A 27123-nucleotide genomic window follows, 5' to 3' on the forward strand; every position below is an offset into this window, starting at 1 on the left:
CATCCAGGTTTTATTACCATCACTACAGCCTGCTTGACACACTTAAAGTTGCGTGGCAGCTTGAACTCTGCTCGGACTACAGTACGTACATTTACAGACTTCCTCTGTCAGGTGAGCCTCAACTCATTCACTTTTTAATATTTTATTTTAAAACTAATTTTGAAACAGATTGGTCATGATCAGACAATATTATGCAATTTTAGGATGACTTTAATTGTAGTTTCACTTTTTAAAAGTATACCCAATGTGGCATATTCAAGGCTTAAGGTTGTCGTTAACAACAACTTGCTGGCATTTCCCCCGTGTTAATAAAATGCAGCTTTTGGATTTGCTCATGGTTGTGACCCGAGAGTCACCATGGTTGCTGATGATCACACTGTCAAAGCAAGTCATGGCTTGCCTCGAAACAACTTAGCTCTACTGTTTTTCAGGCCGCCTTCACATTCATGCGTCAGTGCATACATGGAGAATGCTACCTGATATATTCTCCTCTCTTCTCAGTTTGGCTGCATTTACATGATGGATGCTCAAATTTCATGTGAATAACTATAGCAAGAACTGAAGTGTCACACATGTCCCCGTCATTGAAACACTTCATAAGACTCATGTGGAGAAAATAAAGTAATGCTTGAATAATGCAAATATGAAACACTTACGTGGTATAGACTCGCCCCGGCACCTCCCATCGATTTTTATGATTTATTTGATGTCATCCAATGAGTATTCCAGAGTAAGCTCCGCTTCTGTTGCCAAAGGTCAGCTGAGATAGGCTCCACCTCACCCGCCACTCTAATGAGGAAAAATCATATGAAAAATTAATGGATGGTTTATTAGTGAAATTTTAGTGAAATAGAAATTACTTCAGAGATGCACTTTATTTGATTCTTTTTTTGTCTTATTGTTGACAAATGGATTATAGACACTGAATGGATGAATGTTTATGGTACAGAAAGAGGAAATGCATTGCCTATAAAATCTCAACATGTCCTCCAGCAGAGCTCCACTCCTCAAGAATGGCATCAAAGTCCAAAGGGGCCTCTTCTACGTAGCCGCCACCGAACATGAGGGGCCGTGCCGCAGAGATGTTGGCATGGGCGGCCACCCTGCTGACACTTTCCACGTGGATACGAGCCGACATTTCCCCAGGAGAGCGCACGTGCCCTACGGGTCCCCGCAGTCAGGTGGACTTCTCGGTCAAATACACGGTGCCGCGTTTCCAAACAGAGCATCCCATACAGAACGTGGTGGCCAACCCACTCACTCCTGAGGTTTATATCGCCTCGCGGAACATTGTAGAGGCGGTGAATGACAAGCTGAGCAAAGTGTGGGAGGTGAAAACGGGGCCGATTGGGAGTCCGGAGTGTCAAACCTGTCGCTTGTGTGACATCCAAGTAGATCCCAGCGAGCCGGTGGATACGGATAACGAGGTGCTGCTCTTGGATGCGGCGGTGGCTATCCTGCCCTACTTGTACGTATGCGGCAGTACCCAACACGGCATCTGTTTCTTCATCGACGTTGAGCTCTTACCGCCAGAACCTCGGTGTTTATACAAAAAAAATAACAATTCTCCCTCTTACTGTCCGGACTGTCTGGCCAGTCCGTTGGGCACCAAGGTCACTATTGTAGAACAGGCGGCCACATCGTACTTCTTCGTGGCGGCCTCTGTTAATGACAAAGTGGTCCAGAAGTTCCCCCGTAGGTCGGTGTCTGTGGTGAGACCGCTCTCTACCGAAGATGGATTTCAAATGGTGATGGAAGGCCTGACGGTGCTGCCCCATCTGAGGGACTCGTACGGCATCGATTACATCTACAGCTTCTCCTCACGGGAGTTTGTGTATTTCCTATCCCTGCAGAGGGAGAACCCCTCCAAAGGCGATTCGGCCTTTCAGACCCGACTAGGGCGGCTACCCGTGGAGACTCACGAGGTATGGACGTACCGTGAGCTGGTTCTAGAGTGCAGATATGAGCCCAAGAGGCGGCGAAGGGAGCCGTACAGGGATATCGTATACAATGGACTCATGGCGGCCCACTTTGGTCACGCGGGAAAGGATCTGGCTCTGGAGCTTAGGGTGGACGAGACAGAGGACATCCTCTATGGTGTCTTTGCGCAGGTGAACCTGCAGGGAGAACCCCAAAAGAACTCAGCCCTGTGCGCCTTTTCTTTGAGCGACGTCAACAGCAAGATTGACACAGGCGTGGAGGACTGCTGCAAATCCGGACCAGAACAATTATCCAGAGGACTGTGTCACTTTCAGACGTGTGAGAACTGCCCGCATGAGGTGAGTAAGGCCAAGACGGGAAGTTACCAGTTCTTGACCACAAGTGAAGTAAGCATGACCAAAACATTTGACGTACTTTCAGAGTCTATTAATGCAAAACATGAGTCGTATCAACAACTTCCTGCGAAAAAAACATCTCTTTTCCGCTCTACACCGCCACGATTCATATTCTCATTGTGCCACCTGAGGGTAAAAAAATTGGAACACTGACCCTTGAACTGTGTAAATCCAGCCTTAGTCGTGCCAGATTTTCCATGTTAATAGGACAACACTGGAGTTCAAATCTCTAGCTGTCCTGTGTGGGATTTGCGTTTACTCTCTGCAAGCATGGGGACAATGTGCATAAGAGATTTTTCAATTGGGTCTCAAGAGTTTTGGTTTGAGAAGATTACGGTAAACTCTGCCTCTCACAGCTCACCCAACTACTTCAGTGTGTCCCAAAGCGGGAGAAGCTTTCATTACCATGATGGTGATTAAAACAACCACAAAAATCACTCAGTTGCATTTTCACTTGAGGAGGAAACACTTCATCACCAAGCATCAATCATAAATTGACGCTTCCAACACTGCAGTTCTGAATAACAATCAAATTTATAATAATCAAACCCGGAAGTTAAGAAACTCTGTGAGGGATGGTATTGTGTAAATTAACTAAACTGTTTTTCACAATACTGTAAACTTCGGAGTGATTCAGTCACGCACACATTTTTCTATAAATAGGCACTTGCCAATATAGTTACTTGATTGTGTGATTTCACCCCAGAGATTTGTAAACAATAAGTTAAAAAGTATATTTTCTGTAGTAAGTCCCCTTTAGCAACATGTCATGGTGCTGAATATCATTAAACTGTAAAGTTGTAGCTACTCAGTGTAAATTACATGCAGTAAATTTCGAAAGAGAAACAAATGAAGGTGTGTGAAAGAGTACGAGGCAAACGACAAGACTGGGAGAGGTGCATGAGTCACATTAGCAAGCTCTGGTTTTCTTCAACAAACACCAGACGGGACAGACACCAGATATAAAAACCTTTGTCCTAAATTTGCGGGAACATGCAAAGTAAAGTGTCCAGCTCGCTATCTAATTTCCAAGCAGAGGTTTTGCCTGAAGGCACGTGCGGTCTTTCCTTTTTTTATGGAGTTCAACCCGTGTCCTTTGAGCAGCAGTGTGTACACAGACGGGAATGCCTGCCAACAAATGTGTAATAAATCCTACTGATAATAAGGTGGAATTTCAAGGGAGGGAGGGACTGCTCTCAAACAGGAAATTGGAGGACGATGGAAAATATTCCATGGAATGTTCAATTCAAGAGTTTCAAATAGCGTGAGTTAATTCCCTCAAAAATGTCACAGTGGAGAGACGACCAAAAGAGTCGCATGCTAGAACTTGTTTGGAAAGCTTCAAATGTTTTCATGTTTCTAACCGTCATTCGTTTTAATTCTCTGTTTATGTGCGAAAGCTTCAAAGGTCCACTTACAGTGGGACACTCAGTCAACATGATGAGTGTGTCCATGAGTTTTTATGGCACACTTGACTGCGGCTGGAACACTTCCTTTTTAGATGTATACACAAGTGTATGTGAATGTTGACGCAGACCGAGGGAAACATACGGACAAAAGTGAATGAGTGAAAAGTACTACCGTGGTTGTGCTAGGTGGGCCTCAAATCCCCGAAAGGGCAAAACAGGAAATTGAAAGGCAGGTTGAATCTGTAAATAAACACAACAGACAAGAGCAAATATGTGAAATCAATGAAGAGCACTGTCAGGAACATAGCTTGAAGGTTGCGAGACAGTGGATGAAATAGAAAATTTGCCAAAGAGGATTGCATCATAAAATAGTCTAAGGAAGGAAATTTGATATGAGCAAAAAGTCATTTGTCTCTTTTTGTGTTTGTCCCAGTCGGGCAACGCCACATGCACAGACAGACCCACGCTGGTTTCCAAACCATACTACCGAATAGACCTCTTCAACCGTAAGATGAGGGATGTCCTCTTTACGTCCATCCTGGTTACCATCAGTGGGAAACAAACTCTTGGGCACTTTGGGACTTCAGATGGAAGAATCCTCCAGGTGGATAACTTCATATTTGACAGTGACTCCGTTTGAATGCTTGTACTAATTGATTGCTGTCTGGTTTTAGGTCATTCTTACAATTGACACGCCTTTTGTTTTTGCCAACTATTCACTTGGAGAGATGCCAATATCTAGGACAGCAACTGTCGTCAATGATGACTCGTTTCTTTTTGTGGCTGAAAATCAGGTAATATTTTTGCACCGTCCATCATGGATGGATGATGGTTGTAGTTTCTCTTCCCCATGTCTCACACTGTCCCCTATCCAGTTGTTCAGGGTGCCGATCATTGGACCAGGCTGCACGCATTTCGTGACGTGCTCTATGTGTTTGATGTCTCCGCGCTTCATGAACTGCGGCTGGTGCTCGGGAATGTGCTCGAGGCAAGATGAGTGCGCCTCGCTGTGGAATAAGCATTCTTGTGCGCCAGTCATAACAGAGGTAGTTCAAGACAATGACAGCGTTGACGACATCTCCCCGAGTGCTCAATTGAGTTTGATTGTTTTGTATCTGTAGTTTTTCCCCAAAACGGCACCGGCTGGTGGGGAGACTGAGCTGACGCTTTGCGGGAGAGAGTTTCAATCTCCTCAGAGACCGCCCATCAACAACGGTGTCACCCACACAGTCACCGTGGGCTCAGGGACCTTGTGCGCTGTCCAGCCTGACAAAAGCAGGAGCCAAGTGTGAGTACCATACATACAAAAAAAAAAATCAATGGAATAAACATTACCTGCTATTCCAGGAAAGCAGCGTCAAAACATAGTGTAACCCTAGACCAAGCTTTCTGAGACTAGGTTGCACATTACAGAATGACCTCATAGTCTTAAGATTTCATTGTACCCAGTGTATAGAATCTTTGGATTCTCCCTCTTTGACTTAAGGTCATACCATACTTTTCCGATGCAGGCTCGTATGCAAGCTGAAGGAAAAAGTGTCAAACCACAATCTGACAATAACTCTGGAAGTGCACGAGGGGAAGTCGAGGGGCGCGTACTCCATCGAAGGCACCTCTCGGGTGTCTGGCTTCTCTGTTGTGGTGAGATGACTAAAAGTTATACAATAGAAGGTCAGTGATTGGAATGAAAGGAATTCTCATGTGTCTTATCAGGAGCCAAGCATAATTCAAATCAGACCCGAGCATGGCCCTGTTTTTGGCGGTACGCTTGTCACACTGACAGGCCGAAACCTTGATTCCGGTATGCGGAGGGAAGCTTTCATCGCAGACAAAATGTGTCACATTCAAGAGTAAGGCAAACAAGATCTAAGCATCAATGTCATCATAGTCGTGCGGTTAAAACGATTAGTGTAATGTGGAATGATTGTGTCCAGTGTTCCTCTGGAAGAGAGCGGGACATTGTCTTCAATTGTGTGCCTCACAGCGGCTGCCACAAATATTGGCCACGTTCCTGTCAAAGTAGTCATCGACAACTTTGAGGTCACTACCGCTAAGAAGTTTATCTACAAGAAAAACCCTGTTGTGACGTCGGTGTATCCTCGTTGCAGTTTCAGCAGGTACAATGGAATGAACTAATGAGAAGTGATACAATGCACATCACAGTATCTGTAGCGTGAAAATCTAATTGTTGTTCATTTGCTTATTTATGTTGTCCTTCAGTGGCTCCAAGTTAGTGATTACGGGTCAGAATCTTGACTCTGCACACAAAACTGTGCTTCAGTACACTTCCAAAAACTCCCCTTTGGAACCCCACAAACTGGTAAGTAGGACTGAAACTAACGATTATTTTAGTGATCGATTAATGCGTCAATTATTTTGTCGATTCACCGATGAATCAGATCATTTAACTTCGAACAATGATAAATAGGCCCTCACAATTTTCTTTGTTTTGGTGTGGCTCTTGTCTCTTAAACGTGATCATTTCCTTTCAGGAATGTAACGGTACAGGGAACGCTACCCACATGACGTGCCAGGCTCCCACTTTTCCGTTCGATGTGTCGGAAGACACATCAGACACAGGGGAGCTTTCCATTCACATGGACGGCATGGAAATGTGGAGGAGACGCTTCAACTACCACCCCGACGCCGAAGTCATCCCGTTTGAACACGAAGACAACGTATTGGTCCTCACACCGGGACAGACCGAAGTTTCGCTGCACGTATGTTTACGCAGTTACGTGACTCCGCCCACCCAGCACGGCAACCGTATAATAACCAATCTGTAAATATCACGTTTAAACCAGCACGACAAACTGAACGTGGTGGACCAGTGCATGAAGATCACCATGGCAATCGGGGACATGGACTGTAACGTCCAGGTTCTGATGAATGAGCTGACCTGCAGGATTCCTAAGACCCAAGTGATCCCCATCGAGGGATTGCCTGTCAGAGTGAGATAGTAATACTATCAACGCATGGACATAAGCAGGTGTACACTATTTTATAGCTGAAGACTCGATACTATCTACCATTGTAGGTCTCAGTGAACGGCGAACCCCACAACGTGGGCACTGTCCGCTATGAGGACGACAATGCCGATTCGGTCATCGCGGCCATCGTGCTGGGTGTAATCTTCGCCTTGGTGGCGGGTGCCGGAATCACACTCGTTATGATTCATCTGAGAAAAAAGAAGCGAGGTGAGGCTTCGGCATTTGGTAAGCATTTGTCATCATTTCAGCTTCGAGCGTTTCGTCATTGTGCTTTCAGCTATCATCGAGAATCGTTTAAGCACCAGGGTTTCCATAAGCCGGATGGGCAGCCACGGGGAAATGTCCCCGACAGGCGACTACAGGCAGGGTAAGAGAAAAGCCAGCAGCATAGTGACTGAGTTTGGGTTCAAATTCCTCCTGACAACTTTCCTTCATCTGTGTGTGTTTCAGTGGATTCCAACCAAACGTCCGGGGGTGGAATGGCCTTTCAAGGTCCGCTGTACGCCGCCAGCTATGACCACCTCGCTGTTCCGCTGATTCCGCGATCCAGCGTCTCAATGATCAGCCTCAGCTCCGACCTGCTGGACGAGGTCAAGGATGTCCTTATCCCTGCTGAGATGCTCAGGATCGAAGATAGCCAAAGCATTGGCAAAGGTAACGGCTCATGGGGCTTAAAAAAGTCTTCGAAGTGAAGAGTTACCCACATCCCATGTTTTCGTTTTCCTTTTCATGCAGGTCACTTTGGAACTGTGTATCATGGCTATCTGAAGGACAGCAATAATCAAGAGATCCATTGTGCTGTTAAATCACTAAATCGTATGTAAACAGGGTTCTACGATATGTCAACGAGAAATTTTTTTCTAAGGCTGTAACGTGTCGACAGGAATCACCGATCTAAAGGAAGTGGATCAATTTCTCAGAGAGGGAATCATCATGAAGGGCTTTCACCATCCCAACATTCTGTCTCTGCTTGGCATCACGTTACCCAAAGAAGGGCTCCCCCTGGTGGTGCTGCCGTACATGAAACATGGCGACGTTCGGCATTTTATTCGCTCCCCACAGAGGGTAATGTTTCACAATCAAACCTCCTGGGACCTTAGACTGTAAATGTTTGCTCTGCAAACCTGTGGGGGTTTGTTTATGTTTTAAATTATTGGATAAGTGCACTCTGACATTTACATTTGTCTTACACAGAATCCAACCGTTAAAGACCTCATAGGCTTTGGACTGCAGGTTGCCAAGGGGATGCAGTATTTAGCGCAGAAGAAATTTGTGCACAGAGACCTGGCTGCACGGAACTGCATGTGAGTGTGAAGCCTAGATTGCACAAACATTGGGGCTAGTAAATATTTGATAGTTTGCTTATTTGCAAAGTAATAAAAAAACGTTTTGGCAGTTTGTTATCAGTCGGATTACCAGTCCGAAAGGCGTAAAAAACTCACAGTATAAAAGTTATTAAATGTTGTCCGAGTATTTGGTCCCTGAGATTAATCATTTTGTGCATCTTCCAGACATTTTATAACTTCTCCTATGTTGTCTTGGCTCGCTCCTAAGGCTGGATGAGACCTTCACCGTCAAGGTGGCAGACTTCGGCATGGCGCGTGACATTTACGACAAGGAGTACTACAGTATTCAAGACTGCAAGACGGCAAAGTTACCGGTCAAGTGGATGGCCATCGAGAGCTTGCAGACACAGAAGTTCACCACCAAATCGGATGTGGTGAGTAGACGAGACACCTGAGTTCACTCATCACACATGCATAATATAAATAAATAAATAAATAAATCTATTGATTTGATTTTACATATGAGTATATTTTTATATGTCCACTAGTTTTTAATTTAAAAAAAAATTATCATAAAGTATCATAAAGATACAGCCAGTGCCACTCACTTTCACACCAAAGGAAATTGATTTAAAGTCTTTAATTCACCTAATATGCATGTTATCGCAATATGAAAGGAGGGCAGATTAATCAAAGAACACGCAAACAGGAAAGGCAAAAACCACACCGGAAAGATGAAGCTGAGATTTAAATCTGGAACCTCAAAATTGTGAGACACTTGAGCTCAAACCACATCCATGAATTTACAAAAAAAATATATCATAAATAAGAAAGCACTGGATGCTGGTTTTTATGACATTTCTTCCAGTGGTCCTATGGCGTGTTGATGTGGGAGCTGCTGACCAGAGGAGCTAGTCCATACCCAGAAGTGGACCCCTATGACATCACACACTATTTACTAAGGGGCCGCCGGCTACCTCAGCCCCAGTATTGCCCTAATGCTCTGTAAGACACTCTTCCAAATGACCTCAGCATCAAGCTTTTGCACAATCACCTCTAACGCTTTCTTTCATTCCACAGTTATTCCATCATGCTGGCATGTTGGGACCCGGAGCCCGAATGTAGGCCCACGTTCCACAGCTTGGTCGGGGACGTGCAGCACATCCTGTCCTGTCTCACGGGAGAGCACTACATCAACCTGAAGGTCAACTATGTCAACTTAGACCAGGCCAGGGCTTACCCCCCACTGACTGCATCTGCCGACGAGGCCGAGGGCTCGGAGTCGGATACGAGCGGTCAAGATGGCAGCTAAGGACCTTTAAAACTGATAAGAACACACAATACAGCGCTCCGGGATTACAAAGAGACTTATCGGGAGTTTGTTTATTTATCATGTGTTATCGAGATTAAAAGACACTGTATGTGCTAAGGACTTAGACTGGATTTACACTGTATGATTTAAATTAGTAGTTAAAATAATGGCCTCCTCTCAATTTGACTTAACCTTTGACCTTTTATTCTTTTATGACCTTTTATTCTTCTGTATGAATGACAATTTTACCTTCTGCCGTCCAGTGGAAGAGCATTGAATTATTCTGCCTGTCATTACAAAAAAAACATAGATTTAAATCAAATTGGAATAAGCCTCTTAGACATGCAGTATAAATCCAGCAAATGATTTGTGAGACTGTGAAAGTTCCACATCCTGTTACAACAAAGGGTCTTGAGACAAAATAGAGCTTGAAATAAAAAACAAAAACGGATGTGAAATACAAGTAAGGCCAAATGAATGTAAACTTTTGTCTCGACAGATTTTTAACCATTTATGTAAGTACGGTGGCATTAACTACCTTAAGCTCAGGGAACAACTTTTGTGGACATAGTTAGCAATATAGAGGGATCATATCTACATGTGAAAAGCAGTCCACTGGATGAAGATGAACTCAGTCTATTTGTAGTGGTGTGCTTTATACACGACGCCTGAGGTTGAAAAAGTATATTTAATCAGCGCTAGAGGGCACCCGAGATTGTCTTTTGCCGTTACTGCTGTGAAGCTGCCGCAGTGATGCGCCTCACTACGTCAACATTACAATAAAGGTGTTACACAAACACCCCCCAAGCATGCAAAATCTGCTAAACCGCTGGACAACTCATCATTGTGTCTTTTTATTATGGTAATGACTTTCAAGGCTAATTTTTCAAGTTAAGGACTATTTCCAGGCCTCTTCTTACGGCATTCTCTTCCCTTCAGTAAAGGTTCAAGTGTAAATAACATTGTTGTACATTTTTTTGTATTCTCTCCCTTTGCTTTGCCCCCATGAGTCTTGAATAAACACAAAGTGAAAATTCTGCTGCTGCAATTCAAAATCGATTTCATATGTGTTTTAATAGTGAAGACTATTCAATGGCTATGTAATTCAGTGGCTTGGGGATTAAGGGCTGCATCCACAAGCAAGAATACAATTGCTTTTACTGTCTGCACAATTCATCCTTGGAATTATTAACAAAAGCCATTGTTGAAGCGTTACCAGACATTCGTCAACAGTTGGAGTGGTTGTAAATAGAAAGTTTGGCGAACATCTGGAGAATGTTTTTGTGAGCGTTTGCAACTTTGAACAAACCTTGATGAAAAATCAACATTCACTATCTTTGCAAACACTTGCAAACGTTTGCCACTCAGTGGATTATTTTTTTTCCCCTGAACGTGACGGCTTTGAGGATACCAGAATTCGGCCCAACGCCAGTAATATCTAAATCACTACACACGCAGACACACACTTTTGCAAGAACACACACACACACACACGGGACCCAGGGGCCAACCCAGAATGAGCAATAGCTGAAGAAAATAGAAGGAAACCCCCTAAAGCCTGTTCAAATATTAATTCTGTTGTCTTTGAGTCTACATATTTATAAATATTTTACATTTACACACTCACAAACGGCGCTATGCTGTAAATACCACACGGCAACAATTTGTTGTACGTTTTTTTTAACAAAGTAGATGAACTTACTTTTTCTTTTCTCTTATTCAGGCACTTGACAAAGACTTCAGTACATCTGTCCAGTAGCTGTGTTAGGAATCCACCTCATTTGGACTACAGCTCGATCATGTCGGCCTTTGAGGCTGTACCTCGCACATGTTTTTCTGCAGTGCGGCACCTGTTACATAAAAAAAAAAAGATTTTTGAAAAAGATGACAAGATTTGCTTCTGGGTCTTGATTTGAAAAATTGTCCAAATCGAAATATTGGCATACATAAGAAATATTTGTTTTCCAAAATAATAAATAACATCATACCGTCATCTGTAATACGGTGTACTTAATTACACAAAATTACAATTATTCCAAGAATGTTGAAAAACTCAAAATAAAATGTTCCAAATTATTATCCACAGTATGTTAAAAAAAACATACACAAATAAGTTGCAAAATCTTTCATGAGATTTCAAAATATCAATAAATATTACAAATGTAATTTCAATTCAGAAATCTTAAACATACCAAAATAATGCTCACCCATTGAAAGTATAAGTCCATGGTGGTGCAGACTATTTTATTTTTTAATGGCATGCATGTCAAATTTACAGCAATCATTCCATTTATTTCTTACGTAATGAAACTGTACTACAGCGATCTTTCAGCAATTACGTTCAAATATGAAATCTACTTCGAAACAAATCCAGGATTTGACTTTATACTGCAAATATATGTGGGCGTTATGTCACATAAGAAATGAATGGCTGTGCTTCTGTTTTTGAAAACTTTGATCACATCTGCATCCGTTGCTTGGCTTCGCTTTTTCCTCCCCCCTCTGAATCCTTGAGCTCGCACATACCTGAATAACGAGGCAATCTTCCTCGCTCTGTCACACTCCTCCATTGTTGCACTTGCATTGACAGAGTGGATGGAGAAGCTGGGAGGTCACAGATGGAGAGAAGTGTTATGTTTGTCCCCGACTCTCTCGCTCTCTCGCTCTAACACGGTCTCTGAGTGAGCATCTTCACACATGGGGAGTGTGCTGAAAGACAAATGTGCAGAGCAGTCAAAGTGTTTGTCAAGCGGGCACATCACTTACTAACTGTACTTGTTAATCGCCATCCATCTTCTTAGCAATATGCCCGCAAGGCACGAGAGACAATACATGAATCAGGCGACACACATAGTATGACGATTAGTCTAATTTCAGCTTTTCCGTTGGATGTCTCGAAAAGATTATCAAGGCCAATTGTGTGGGCTGTACGAAAGGGATTTTTTTTTCCCTTCCTGTTCTGCTCAGAAAACGGTCAATTGAAAATTGTAAAGTAGGCTGCACAGTAACACTTGAAATAATGAGGCTTAATTAGAGCATTTTAAGAGGGATGTTTCCTGGAAACGGTCAACAAAGGCCCGAGATTTTCTTGTAGGGTGTATTTAGAGTCATTTGACCTCTTTAATCTAATTGCAAAATGATTGGGCCTGGCTGACATTGGTAAATGTTGAACTTGTGACGTATTTATGATAGCAAATGCATAAGTGTGTTGGCAACCTTAGTTTTTCCCAAGCAACAGACTCTGTGAGTGTGACATAAAACTGAGGTTGGTTTGACAAGGCCAACACTTTTCAAAATGGCCGATTTCAACGAGACAAAAAAATGGTGTGCAAATTGTGCCATAATTCTTGATCCTTGGGTTATTTTGACAAAAGCATATAAACTGTGAACAAAATGTGAAATATATCTCCTTAAACGTTGATGCTTTCAGTCACTATCGGGCCCAAACGGGTTAACAAATATACAGCAAGGTTTGCTTGAAATTATTATTATTCCGAACACAAAAGCTGAATTGCACAAACGTCTTACTTACTGCCATAAAAATAAGACGTGCCATAGAAAGAACACTTGCACTGTTACTGGGACCGTTTTGTTGTTATTTACACTCCAGCTTCCATCTTTGGATGCAGCCGAGCATGGGATGGGATTTGTTTCTTGGTGAATGAACTGAATAATACAATTGAGTGGTTCAAGAGAGGAAGGGAGATAGAAAGGTGTTTTTCACTCCACTTTGCTGTTCAAGCATTTTATTTGTGATCTATGGCTTTTTTAGTACACACACAATTCACAAGTTAAATCACGGAAACTTTGGATTGAATCAGGTTGATATGATTCTCATTACAGGGAATGAAGGAAAAAAAAGTCAAGGTAAAGACTGAAAATAAAAATGAGACTTTCTCTTATGTTGATCTGTATTTGTCCTCCAAAAGCCATGTTGTGGCTTGTGCGCTTGTTTCTATGGCAACCATCATTTGATAGCAGAGGTGTGTAGGAAGGCAAGAGAAATATGGTTAAAAATTAGCAAACTGCCTTATGCACAGTCCATAATCTATCTATTTAATATGTGCGTGTTAGTAAGATGAGTGTGTAAATACATCTAGAACGTGACATCCATTCAGGTCATGTGGAGCGTATTCACACTCCTGGCTAAGAGCGCATTTAGCTTGAAGTGAATATTAGAAAAAGTGTCGCTCCTTCAGTAATTTTGGGTTTTGCATGTTCCAAATTGATATATAGTTGAACAGGTCTCTGAGCGATAGACAATAATACACAACAATAAAATACTAGCAAAATGTGTTTTTGTAATTGTTTTCCTCATTTTCTAGCACATCAAGTTTTTGAGATGTTGCCATTTTTGTTTATCAAGTTTGACCAATAAAAGCATGTGCAATAGGAATTTTACTATGCATTGTATGATGATGAGATCCGTTTAGATTTAATTGAGGCAATCTTAGTTGTTTGTGTCAGCTGAATAAACAAGAAAATTTCTTTTAAGTTTCATATTCATGGCAAGAAAGTATAAAAAATATTTTTTATGTGAGTGGACGCATAAATCTTCAAGATGAGCGATCGCATAAGATCTGAAAAACGTTGAAGATGATTATTTTTGTCTTTTGTCATTTTGGTCAAAATGAAGCTTGCTTAGCGAAATCTATGCTGAGCGTGAAGACTTGATCTACATGACTCTTGAATGCCTGCAGTATTACCTCTCGAAGATGAGCTTGCTACTCTTGCAGTGAGGAGGGTGCTGACAAAGGAAGTAACTCCGCTTCGAGCGGTTTCAACACATTCTGAGCCAGAATGAATTTCAGGCCTGTCGCATGACTTTAAAAATGCATTTTCTGTACTCACACAGATTTTTTCACCACTGCAAACTTTGGTGGTGGTAAGTGAAGCAGTGGAGGCACACTACCAAGGTTTTTGGAACAAAGGACTATCGCTAGCTGCTGTATTGTGATTATCCCTGCTGTTTTTGTAAACAAAAATTATATACAAAGCATTTTCATCGCTTTTTCAACAAAGAAACCATGCATGCAAATTTGTGTGTGGTTAGGGGGACTCATTGTGGTCAAAGGGTTTGCTTAAACATATTCAAAATGTGTAGATATTAACCTTCAGGTAAAAGAGTTGCATTTATTCATTCATTTATTTATTTATTTATTTATTTATTTATTTATTTATTTATTTATTTATTTAATTTTAGAAATGCGGTTTTTTTTCTACCGAAACATTGCTACGGTATATGACAAGTCTTGTGGAGCCATAAAAAGAGAATTTATAGGATAGTTTGGGGAAAAAAACTAATACAAAACAAATTGAATAAATATTTTAAATATGTAAACAATAAAATGCAATTTTTTCTTTTACAAATTTTAACTACAACTGTGCATTAGGAAATCATAATGTGCCATGGCTGCTGAGCATTTTTAAGACAGGCCCACAGGCTCTACTCATTAGGGCACCATGTTGATGACTGCCGTAAAACATATTATTATAATCCGTTTCTTTTCTTTTTCCCTCAAAAGGATAGTAAGAAACAAGAAACAAACATTTCAATAGAACAATACTCACGTTTAGACTGAATGCATGAAAATTTACAAAGAAGAACGGGCATTCCTAGCAAACGTTTGAAAGGCGCCTTCATTGTTTAATAAAGCAGTTAACCGGCAGCACCAAGACAGACAGCTCTTATAAACTCTGAATTAGCTGAGGAGAATGCAGAGATAAATTACATTTATGGCCAGAGATTAAGTAATCACAAGCATATGAAACTTGGGACTCAGTCCAGAGAGCGTGAACAAAAAAATCCAATTAAAGTGCAGATTTTTTACCGGTGATTTGAGAGTCTCATGTTTCAAAGTTCAGCTCTGGAGTTTGCACGAGTGCATATCTCATGATTTATGAGGTCGTTTTGTTTCCCCTCAGTAATGCACGGGATGAAATGGAGTGGTTGCTTTGACAACAGAAATCATAGATGCACACTGATCAACACTATGGACATCCGGTCTGGCAATGTCGCGGTAACTATGGTTACCTCAAAGAGCACCAAATGTTCTACTCCAAAGTGTGAGGGTATCATTTGTGACACTGTGCAGAGGCACAACTATCCAAATGCAAGTAACTTTCACAACTGTGTATAAATTAAGTACAGCAATGTTTATATGATGTATAATTTACCGTATATTATTTTCCACAATATTCTCGGGAGTCTTATTATATCATAAAAAATACCCCAAAGATGAGGGATTTTTGCACTATATTTCCTTTTTTTATGAGGCTCGCAGAGCCTGTTTCGAGGGGACAGTCGTGTCATGCAAATGAGCCACTGCTCGAAAAATTGGGAGGTTAATGATGAGTACAGCTGTTATCGCCATGACAACCAGGGTCAGCACTACTTGTTAAGTCTAGTTTCTAAGAAAAGTGAGAGTCACCTGAAAAGCACATATGATCTCCAATAAAGACAGTAAATCCAAGGACAGTAGAGCCAAGTATGGCTTTCGTTGCCATGACGACCGGGGTCTGAGCTAAGGGGTTGTTCAAAAATGCCTCAAAACTCACCAGTTTTGAATTCTGGGGAACAGAATTATTCTGAACATGACACCACCTAAAACTCACTCATAAATTCCCCCTAGAAAGTTAGAAAAAAAAATTGTCACCAGTTTCACGGATTGACACAAAATTAGGTGGACGTCTATCATGACAGCATAGTCTCAATAAAACTGAACAGGTCAGCCATTTTGGCTCGAAGCAGTCATTTAGGGTAAAGTATTTTACTACACTCCTACTAGGGAATTCACCTAATTGAGCTCCAATCGACCTCAAGTACAGATGGCTGACGTTAATTTGCAAAGCATTTTTGCCGACGCTATCTCACGCGAGAGGAGCTTGGCGTCAAAGATTGATGACCATTTCCAAGATTGGTCATGAAAAATCTGGCGCAAAAGCGCATTTCTCGCTGCTTGCACTTTTTTTTACGTGTGGTCGATATTGCAGTGGTGTACAACCGCACCGCGTCATCCCCTGAGTTGATTCTAATAAAACTTTTCTGTTACTAAATAAGGTGAGCACAATCCAGTATTAAATCAACTCTCAGAATGACGCAGTACAATAATTCTTTTTTGTTGCGCTTCTGGAAACATAATTTGTCTTTATTAAAACTGTGCCTCACTTGAATGTTGCAGCTTTAACCAATACTGGAGATGCGTCCATTAAAGAAACCTTTGGCATCATTCAGGATGCGGTTTCCTTTAAGATTGGTTTCATATTACCCCCAAGTAAATAAATAAAAGAGAGAAAAAAAACTCCACTGCAGGAAAAAAAAACCTGTCAAGGTCTTTCGCTGATGCTTGTGAGAATAAAACATTGAGCTCTTCAGTGGTTTCAAATCGAGAACTTGCTCTCATGCTTTCGGTTGCCATGACAACTAAATTGAACTATACGTTGACTTGTTTTTTACATGCGTGAGTATAGAATTGGAAAGAAGAAGAAAAATGACTTCTGCGTTCCATGATGTTAATCACCTGATACAAGGGTTGACAATTTCATAAGGAGCACACTTTCCTTTCCATACTGATTTTTTTTTTTTTTAATTACTGAACGGACTGTTTTGCTTGTACGGAGTTAATGTCAAACAATAGCCAAGTCCCTTGCTGTTGCTATGGTGACATAAATCACGCATTAGTGGTTGTGTCTTGTTCTACAAAGTACAGTCACTGGAAAGTAATCATGGAATAAAAGGTAGTCAATTCCTGGAACTTATTTTACACAATTCAACAGAAATCCATCATAATTAGCGACTCTATAACAATAGACAGTTGCTCATGTGTTATACTTATTTGGTCGAAGATTAAAATGGAGCTTTGTGTCTTCCGAATTTTTTTGTGGGGAAGTAAATTTATTTTCATTTCCTGGTGCACTTCCTTCCAAAATTACTCTTACAGAAGATAGATTATTTCCTAGCTGCCATATATAAACTCAACGTTCTATAAAATGAAGGCTGACATGAGAGATAAGTAGAAAGCACGGTCCTAGAGTGGCATGAATGCACGAGCAGCTAGAAAATGGAGAGTAGGTGGATTTGCAGATGGGTGAGGAGCAGGTTCAAGATGCTCCACAAATCTCCCCGTGCTGTTTTACCTGTATTGCATTTGCAGCATTACTCATTGTAGGACAGATACAGGAACACTTGTGTTACATAAAGCAGGGCTTAAGTGTCTGACTACCACCCAAAACAATCCCTGCAGATCTTTATCATACATCTATTTTCTAGAGCACTTATCCTCATTTGGGTCACGACTGAACTGGCATCCATTCAAACTAAGTTTTAGCATGAGCGGGTACAAAGTATGAACATTTAAAAGACTTTTTTTCCCCAGTGCTTGTTTTTTGGGATGTGGCAGAACGCGAATAGAAAATGCAAAATAGAAATTCAAACGCAGAACTGCTTGACTGTGATCGAGGGGAAACGTGCATATAAACTGCACTGCCTTGCAAACTGCATATCAAGTCAAAACACAGTTTGATTGACAAGGATAAATATGTGAGGGAAACCTTGTTAAAACTCCACAGAGGACGACCTGACCTGAGCTGAGAGTCAAACCCAGAACATTCTTACTGTGAGGCTAGTAGTTCACCATGTTACTAATCCAACACTCCAATTTTATTCCATTTACCCTGGGCAATTATAGCCTTCACATTGAATGTATTAATGAGCATTTGCGGGACACATATAACAACCAGTTACATTCACACCTATGAATAATTTAGCTTCTTCAATGAACATGTATGTTTTGGGATGTGGGAGGAAGCTGAAGCAGAGAAAACCCACACAAGCATGCCATACGGCTTCAGAATGGGGGAGGAAGCCAGAGTTGCAAGAGGACCTGAGCCGAGATTCGGACGCAGAACCTCTTGTGATGCTGACGTGCTGACCACTAATGCACCGCTCCGTCGTTAACCGAGGACTCCACTTGTTTTCATTCATGACGGTGAGACTTGGACCAACGCAAAGCCTCTGACGCACGGACTAGTCGTGCGTCTTGCGCGAGCGTGCACCAACCCCCCTCCTCCCTCCGCGTCTCACTGTGTGCGCTGCTACACGTGCGCGCTCCCGCCAGCAAGCTGACCTGTTGGAAATGTTGCGAGCAGTCTATTATATCTGAGCGGTGCCCTCTACGTTGAGTGGAAAAAAGTGGACTCAAAAGTCGTGCCGGGAAATTAGGAAAACGAAAGAGGGTTGGATACTTCTTACATAACCGATTCACTTCTTTGAAGGTAAGTGAGCATCCTTTATACAAAACCATGAGACATTTGAAGACTGCTTGCGTATGGAATTTCAGTGTATGTAAATATTAGTGTCATTTTGCATAAAGGTACAAACAGGGCTTATGTACTTCCTTACTTTGTTCATCAGAATTAATTTCTAGCCCTAGACTTTGGCCAAACTCCACACGGAGGCATCAGGCGCCTTCTCGGCGTTCACAGTATCGTAGTGTCCGTGCCTCCGCGACATTGGCAAGACTCGTCATCGTTTCGCACCCAAAAAGTCATCATGCATCCCGAGAGGCTGCACGGATGAGGAGCGAGAGAGAGAGCGAGAGAGAGAGAGTTGAAGGGAGTTGGGCAATATTTTGACCCGACTGCATTGTTGATAATAATATTGTTGATAAACAAAATAATGTATGCATTTCATGATCAGCACAATTAACCGATTAATCGATCATTTGCCTCATAGTTCTGAGGTTCTGGGTTTAAAGCTACTTGTGTGGGTTTTCGCTGAATAATCCTCGCCCCTCCCTCACTCACCCACCCAGCCAAAAACATGCACATTAGGTTCATTCAAGACTGGAAATTGTCCGTAGGTGTGAATGAGAGTGTCAGTGGTATATATGTGCCCTGCCATTGACTGCATTGCGACCAATCTAGGTTGCACCCCACGCACCTCTCGTCAAAAATCTCTTTTCAAATACTCCAGGTCATCCACGACCCTTTGATTGGTGACCAGTCCAGGGTGAACCATGCTCCTCTTGTTAAAAGTCAGCAAGAAGAGACACTAATTGTAACAAGCGCCATAAAACAATGACTGGATGGATTTTCCCTGTGGCTGATTGGTAGTTGATTGATTGATTGATAATCCTTACACTCCAGCTTGCTCATGACCCAACCAGAGCTTTGGGACAGATGCTATTAAAAATTGATGAAGCAAATGTGCCATCACTGCTTCTGTATTTGGCATGGTCTCAACATGCAGGCAAAAACAGACTACCTCACAACAGTGTGGGTTGACTGTTGGTCGAATCTGCTCAAATTCAGCATGGACATTTAACTTTAATCACTGAGTGTAAAGTTGCCAGGCATCCCTATTGTTTTGATGTTATGTAAAAGCTCACATCGGAGAGCCGCAGTTTTCAGTCCCATCAAGCAGCAGTCATCAGCACGATGCTGTATCGACAGCAGCGCGGCCGCATACTGTAGCGCTGGGTTACCATGGCAACTAACAACATCAGAGAGAAGCTGGTCAGATGAGCCGGTGATGACAGAAACGGACATGAATGGTTGTCAAAGGGGCCGATTCACGTTCCCATCTGCATTTTTGTTGCTGAGTAAAACAGACACCTCTTATTTCTCATGCACTCTCGGAGTGTATATATATTTTAGCCTTACATGGTACACATTTAGTTTTAGTTGCTTCTTGGGGAAACGACTTTATCTCTTCCCCCCTCAAGGGTTTCCACGGTCGTTGCAAGTGAATTCCGAAGTATTAATGAAGAGCTCTTTATACAGATCTTCCCCAAAAGGCACAGATAAAAGACGTCTTGAGTCAGCATTACATGCTCTCTGCCGTTGTCTTTATCAAAGAGAACTGCCTTTATCTGCAAGCTGGGCAGAAGCATTTGGGACTGATAATTAATCACGATAGACGGGAGATATAATTGGCCATGCACATTATGTTGAATTCAAGAGATTGTCATTTAGGGTCGCAGGAGGCCTTTCCAGCTGACAATGCCATGCTTAAGCGATGATAGTCAATGATGGGGTCATAAAAAATAGTATATATTTCTGTCAATCAACTAACTGTGTGCCCACAGACCCACTTGACTCCGCCCCCGACTTGACCGTCCAATCGCATTCAGATACCTTGAATCCCAGGCAGGTCGGAAATGGGAATTGAACCCTGAATCTCAGATCTGTGAATCAGACTTGGTTACCACCTTTTATGCTGCTCTAAATATAATCTATTATCTCATCATTTGTATTGTTCACTGACAGTTCTGTGCAGGAAGCCTGCAGGTTCTGTTTCAACTGAATGCGAGTAGGAATGGCCATCTGGTAAAAATAAATGGATGGATGGGAGACTAACTATCACTGGCTAAGAATCAGGGCACATGTTATGAAAATAAATAATTCCAACAGCACAGATGGATGATGGATGAGGGGTAGACACCAAACAATAATGGTGGCACTGGGTTTTATATTTGGATGTGACTCAGACAATCCTTCAGACTAGAGTTGAACACAAAGTCCCTCCCCTTGAGGGCAAAGACAATTTGCATTATTCTTGGGCAAATGTGGAACGGGTTTTTTGAGTAGCTCGTCTACTCATACGCACCCTGAGGAATACTTGTCTTTATAGTAAGTACATCAGGAACACAAACAGCCCCGTCAATCTGCCTAAGGTGTTGTGGAAAAGTCAAGGAGACTCAGCCCCTTACTCCCTTCAGCTGTACTTTATTCTCAGCAATGATGTGCGCCTGGTGTGCTTTTAAAAGATTGCTGCTGCATAAACATGAAAAACCTCTGAGGCATTGGCCATGGATAACTGCCAAAATTGAGCTAACAAAAGTCAGCACTATCATGTCGATTCTAGTGTGACTTGTTAAAAAAATATGAATATTGGCTTCCATGAATTTAAAAAGAGAGAGAGAGGGAATTTTCCAGTGGTTATCAAACACTACAAATCACTAAATCCACTCCGGTGTCGCCACAATGTCACTAGCATTATCACTCTGGAATTCAATTAGTGAGCAAATAGATACTCTATTTATAGATATTCATTTACCAATTTGTTTTATATTATGGCTGCAGTTCACAGTCGTACGGGCCCAACTCTGATTATAAATGCAAACATACTGAGGCTAATAAAGGTTTTATCTGCTCCAAAAATAAGGAATAAAGCATATCAGCAGAAATATCAGTCTCAGTAATGAGCCCCCCTGCCGACCCTCCAATGACTCTCAACCTGCTTGCCGGCAATAAACAGTATGAAAGCAAGCCGCTTCTCGCATCTTCACTCCTATGAGTCCATTTCTTGTCTTTCTTTTCTCAAGAAACATAATATATGACGGAGCTTTTACAGCCACGAGCAATCTTTTGCTTTTTGTTGGGGTCTCGGCCGAGGCTCCAGACAGCGGCAAGCTCAGTCGGATTTCTCTTTTGACTCCCACTCTTCTCTGCCGGCTGCTGTTTGTATCACTGTGCTTGCCAAGAAAGCGCCTGTTTACCATAAAAGCATACGATATTTAGATTGGCGTGGTGGACCGCATTGTTTTCAGTGGACAGTAAAAACATGGAGCAGCAATTAGTTTTTAACTAAGTCGTATGCTCGACGGCTACAATATTGGGTACGTATCCATAATTCAAAACTGAGTGCTTTGTTGCTCAAATACATAAGTTAGCTTGTGTATGTGGCCAGTGAGCAACCCCCAAAACACACTCAATAGCTTTTTCTAAAAAAAAAAAAAAATTTAAACAAAAACAAACTCAATAGCTTTTTCTAAAAAAATATAATCTAAAAAATTTTTTTAAATCTGTAAAATTTTATTTTTGAAAAAAAAAAAAAAAAAAACCTGGTCGGATGGCTGATGATTTTGTTTTGCTTAAGATATTTAATGTTAGTGGAGAAAGGCAACAAAATGTAAAGACTCTTTTGAGAATTCACCATGAAAACGATGCGAAGGCTTTTTCATTGCTGCTTCCAGCTTTAAATTTTCTCATTATTTTTTGTTGTTGTTGTTCAGCAAGAAATTCCCTGGCTAGGGCAGGAGCTGCCATGCCATTTGGTTGTCTGACGCTCGGGGAGAAGAAGGATTACAACAATCCCGCTGAAGTCAGCGACAAATATGACCTGGGACAAGTCGTTAAAACGTAAGCAAGCCTGATTTAGGAGAATATTGCCCCCCAAAAAATATGAACCCCTTTTTCTTTTGCAGAGAGGAGTTTTGCGAGATATTCCGGGCGAAGGATAGGAACACGCTGAAAATGTACACCTGCAAAAAGTTCAACAAAAAGGATGGCAGGAATGTGAGGAAAGCAGCCAAGAATGAAATAATGATCCTAAAGATGTAAGTAAAACTCAGACACAAGGCTCATTAAGACACTTTCTCAAAAACTGATGACATGCCAGTCCTTACTGAAATTTTATACAATACTTTTTTGTTCACCTCAGTGTTGCTATGTAACAGTCTGACGCAATTACCGTACCTCACAAAAAGTAACTTCACACCTGACAGAGTAGTTGTCACAATGCGTATGCTGTCCCCAAGTGGACAAAATACTCAGTACACCACATTTTCCCTATAATAATAATAAATATAATGCGGATAATATACTGTATTATAAGTATGATAAGTTATTCTGTGTTTCCCACTCTTACTGTGGTGGAATCAGCCACATTGTTGTGCCAATCCCTTTTTTCTTTCCATCTTTCACAGGATAAAGCATCATAATATCCTCCAGATGGTTGATGCTTTTGAAACAAAGAAAGAGTACTTCATCTTCCTGGAACTGTAAGTTCTGCTGTTCACAGAGTGAAAACGAGCCTTGTCTTTTCATCATTATGTTTGTAATCTGCAGAGCAACAGGGAGGGAGGTATTTGACTGGATCTTAGATCAGGGCTACTATTCAGAGAGGGACACCAGCAATGTGATGAGGCAAGTGCTGGAGGCAGTAGCATACTTGCACTCTCTGAATATTGTCCACAGAAATCTAAAGGTACGGCGCTCTGCTGACATCCAGCGATGAGTGAGGCGAACTTCATGACATCAACTCAGTCTATGAACAAATTCTTGTTCTCTTCACACAGCTGGAGAACTTAGTGTACTTCAACCGCTTGAAACATTCCAAAATTGTTATCAGTGATTTCCAGCTTGCAAAACTGGAAAACAGACACATTAAGGATCCATGCGGGACTCCAGAGTATCTAGGTGGGTCAAGTTTAACTTGCGGAACAATATCCCCAAAAACTATGAGAAACTATGAGAGCCTCTTTCTTACTTTCAGCTCCTGAGGTTGTTGGCAGGCAGAGATATGGAAGACCTGTGGATTGCTGGGCCATAGGGGTCATCATGTACATACTGTGAGTCCCACCGATCAGGGCTAATCAATTAATAAACACTCCATTCAAAACAACTCAAAGCTGCTAGGTGTGGCATAACAATCACACTAACCCTTGTCAAGTCAAAACAATAACTCAAAGCTATTTGTGGAATAACAATCACATGGGCAATAAGTCAAAACAACTCTCAAATCAATTTGTGGCCTAACAATCACATGCTCGTCTGTTGAAAACAATATTTTGGCTGACTCAACAGCTTGTCCGGGAACCCTCCTTTTTACGATGACACAGACGAAGACGATCCCGACAATCGAGACAAGAACCTTTTCCTCAAGATTTTGTCGGGCGACTACGAATTTGACTCACCGTACTGGGATGATATTTCTGATTCTGGTAGGGGATTCCAGTCTGTTTGTGTCACAGAGCTGTCAATAATTCACTGTTGTTGGGTTTTTTTTCAGCCAAAACCTTAGTGGCGTCTTTGATGGAGGTGGACCAAGACCAGCGGCTGACTGCACAGGAGGCTATTGCCCATGAATGGTACAACATTTTATTTTTTTGTTTTATTTCATGAGAGTAAATGCTGAAAGCGGGGACGATAGATTAATCAAATAAAATAAATTTAATTTGTGTAGCCTGTTTAATCTGTGCTGTTTTTCCTCAGGATTTCTGGGAATGCTGCTTCGGATAAGAACATCAAAGATGGTGTTTGTGCACAAATAGAAAAGAACTTTGCAAAAGCCAAGTGGAAGGTATAAATTCCTAGATTTTATGGGCTGTCAGTAGGTTTTATATTCTGAATGCAGAATAAAAGAATATTTCAAAATTGACAGTTGACAAATATGTTGACCTGATTTTTCTTTTAATTAATCGAAACAATACATATATTAAAATTTATAACATTTTATTTGATGTTAAAAAACATGATTTGTGTTCAGCTAAACGTGCAGAGAATTATTCTGTCACAAAACGGCAATTCCCAATGACTTGCGCACAACTAAGGCAAAGAAACATTGATTTACCTTGTATTTGATTACTCACAGAAAGCTGTCAGAGTCACCACCCTCATGAAGAGACTCCGAGCATCCGAACAGGGGGATTCGGGAGCCTCCGGAGTTGATTCCGGAGCACCCGCAGGCACCGCTGCTGCTCCAGTAGCGGCTGCCGGTGGCCTCGGCCTTGCCGCCAGCTTAAAGGCAGCTCTTAGCGCAAACGCGGCCGACACACAGACTCCCACCAAGCCCGCGGACCCTCAACCAAGCACAGCCAGAGCGGAGGAGACGCCGGAGGAAGGGTGCAACGGTGATATTCTGTAAAGAAATGAAGGAGCTGGGATTAACGTACACAAAGACGAAGATTCGTCATGACTAATGAGCACATGAGCAGTACAGTCAATATGATTGGTATAACTTTGTGGTGTTTATGTTGTCCAACAATCCGCTGATTTATCCTGTTGAGTATTTCATTCATTTTGCCTTCTGTACTGATTGTTCTGTAGTATTTGACACTCTCTTCTTACTTTGTGTGCAGGTCCCTTTAAAAAAATACATTTAGTTTAAAGTAGCTCCACTTTTGTGCCCCCTGCCCGACTAATTGTACAAATGAAAAGTGTAATTTAGTGAAATCAATTTCATCTTTAGTCATCAACGGACTGACTGTGTGTATTTGTAAATAGCGTACATTTGTTTCAATGCAATGTCTAGTGGTAGGCTTCAGATTACAATTCATGCCATAGAGGTTTTATTTCAAAAGACTTTATCTAAATTAATACGTAAGAAACCTAATAGTAAGATTGTTCGAATTTGTCATATGTTTGTTTTTCTGTGTCAAAAGTCAGCTTGGCTCAGTGTAATCATTACACAATGCAGCTTGTAACGGTTCATTTCATTTATTGGTCAGTAATTAGTTAGAAACATGTATTGTTTTTTGTTTTCTCTTTTCTAATATTTCTGGATAATTAAAGATGCTACGGGTCAATATGACCCAGGAATAGGAGGGCGTTAAATTATATCAGTTGATTCAGTTTATGCAAGTCAAATCTATCCTTGCTATGTGTTGCCATAACAACCAGCCACCTGTTTATGTGGCCTTGTGGGGGTCTCAAGGCTGGAACGGGAACGCAGGACAATTGTGTCTAGAAATACAATGAGTAGAAAAAAAGTACAATAATAATACAGACAATAAGACAGACAATACAATTTCCATTGCAATTATGTCAAATTAGTATATGCCCTATTCACTTGTGTTTGACCGTAGCTGCAATGAGAAATATTTTATAACAATGACAGCAAGAAAGCTTTTTTTTTCCCTTTCAGTTAAAGTGCCTTAATATTGTTTGCAGTAAGGAAATGTTTCAGAACAGCTCCATTTAAATAACCTATTTATTATTTCTTTGAAATGTTTTTAGCTGCTGCACTTGCTCTTCTTTTTTAGAGTCGTTCAGACCACTTTTTTAATAAATATTGAATTCCCTCCATTTTACCAATGTTACAGGGGCCAAACCAAAAAGAAAAAAAATACACCATGAGATTAACATCTTAATCTAACAAAAACAAATTACATATATTTGAGGAAAGGCTTTGTATATTTTTTAGATTAAAAGTCATACAATATGCAGAAAAGATTGTGGTAAAAAATTTGCGAGTCAACATTTTTTAATATTGGTATCTTTTCAAAACAAAAAAATATTGTTTTGTTTTTTTTACAATAAATACGTATGTAGTTTCATGAGAATAAAGTCATTTCTTTTTCATCTAAAGATTAATATTTTTAAGGGGGTAAGAGTACATTTCTGAGACAGTTGTATATGTTTAGAATAAGTCATAATTAAAGTATTTTTAATTGGATATATATTTTTAGAATCTAGTCACACTCCCATGAAAATGAAATACCAATTATTCTGGCAAATCAAGATCAGTTAACAGCAGTATTTATCAAAGGTCCGCTGATATCCTTCCTTTGCTTCCCATTGTAAAAGCACAACAGCATTCGTAATATTGTGACTTTAATCTAAAAAATATGCACTACTTTTTTTTTATCTTAAAATTACCACTTTTTTCTACAAATACTGTGAACAATTCTATTCTCCTAAAATTACGACTTTAATCTTTAATATATATGACTTTCAAATCTAACAAAAAATACACTTAATTCTCCAAATATTATGACTTTATTAGTGTTGTGTATTTTTCTTTCAAATGTGCCTCTTCTTTGTATCAATGCAGTTTAAGATTTATGCATAGTATTGTTTTAGCCGTTTTGCTGAAGTTGTGTTTGTCGATCTTTGTTAAGTGCTGCTTAATTCCTGATGCTGTATCTGCATTATGTTGATGTTTCTGTGTGTATTTAGCGACGTTTAGCTGAGTTAGCAACTTGCTACAACGCTTATGAAAGAATAAAATTAGCAATATTTCTCTGGTTGTCGTGTTAAATTCTTTTCAATATTTGGATACCAACT

General features: G+C 41.0%; 2 protein-coding genes and 1 long non-coding RNA gene across 4 annotated transcripts; 2 read left to right on the plus strand and 1 right to left on the minus strand.

Moving 5' to 3' along the window:
* On the plus strand, positions 1-9767 carry mst1ra (macrophage stimulating 1 receptor a). 2 transcript variants are annotated; one of them, XM_037251529.1, is made up of 21 exons: positions 1-111; positions 997-2279; positions 4179-4349; positions 4420-4539; positions 4621-4791; positions 4867-5033; positions 5257-5386; positions 5459-5595; positions 5680-5862; positions 5966-6065; positions 6238-6465; positions 6550-6696; positions 6783-6942; positions 7013-7102; positions 7186-7389; positions 7471-7551; positions 7619-7800; positions 7930-8039; positions 8290-8455; positions 8890-9026; positions 9102-9767. In XM_037251529.1, the coding sequence occupies exons 2-21, from the start codon at positions 1062-1064 to the stop codon at positions 9331-9333; spliced, it is 4134 nt and encodes a 1377-aa protein (XP_037107424.1). In that variant the 5' UTR covers positions 1-111; positions 997-1061; the 3' UTR covers positions 9334-9767. The 2 variants fall into 2 exon arrangements, with proteins under 2 accessions (XP_037107424.1, XP_037107423.1); XM_037251528.1 differs by having other exon boundaries at positions 19-111; positions 994-2279; positions 9102-9333.
* Positions 9565-24771, minus strand: LOC119122885. Its single transcript, XR_005097967.1, has 3 exons — positions 24689-24771; positions 11860-12042; positions 9565-11183 (listed from the first exon to the last, which is right to left on the minus strand). It is a non-coding gene; the product is annotated as an uncharacterized LOC119122885 (long non-coding RNA).
* camkva (CaM kinase-like vesicle-associated a) lies at positions 18183-27085 on the plus strand. The gene is made up of 11 exons (XM_037251530.1): positions 18183-18606; positions 22350-22476; positions 22542-22673; positions 23043-23117; positions 23185-23323; positions 23415-23535; positions 23612-23687; positions 23923-24059; positions 24128-24206; positions 24331-24418; positions 24710-27085. Exons 2-11 carry the CDS (start codon positions 22382-22384, stop codon positions 24980-24982), a joined length of 1215 nt encoding a protein of 404 aa, XP_037107425.1. The 5' UTR covers positions 18183-18606; positions 22350-22381; the 3' UTR covers positions 24983-27085.
* Positions 27086-27123: the final 38 nt, after the last annotated feature.

This window comes from Syngnathus acus, chromosome 5, assembly GCF_901709675.1.
Source record: "Syngnathus acus chromosome 5, fSynAcu1.2, whole genome shotgun sequence".
NCBI classification, from domain to species: domain Eukaryota; kingdom Metazoa; phylum Chordata; class Actinopteri; order Syngnathiformes; family Syngnathidae; genus Syngnathus; species Syngnathus acus.

Bases quoted from the DNA above. Each gene is read 5' to 3' on its own strand.
- mst1ra (XM_037251529.1), top strand. From the start codon at position 1,062: ATGAGGGGCCGTGCCGCAGAGATGTTGGCATGGGCGGCCACCCTGCTG. The intron at 5,387-5,458 runs GTGAGATGACTA...GTGTCTTATCAG, and splicing joins TGTCTGGCTTCTCTGTTGTG to GAGCCAAGCATAATTCAAAT. The intron at 6,697-6,782 runs GTGAGATAGTAA...CTACCATTGTAG, and splicing joins TCGAGGGATTGCCTGTCAGA to GTCTCAGTGAACGGCGAACC.
- camkva (XM_037251530.1), top strand. From the start codon at position 22,382: ATGCCATTTGGTTGTCTGACGCTCGGGGAGAAGAAGGATTACAACAAT. The intron at 23,688-23,922 runs GTGAGTCCCACC...CTGACTCAACAG, and splicing joins GGGGTCATCATGTACATACT to CTTGTCCGGGAACCCTCCTT. The intron at 24,060-24,127 runs GTAGGGGATTCC...GTTTTTTTTCAG, and splicing joins GGATGATATTTCTGATTCTG to CCAAAACCTTAGTGGCGTCT.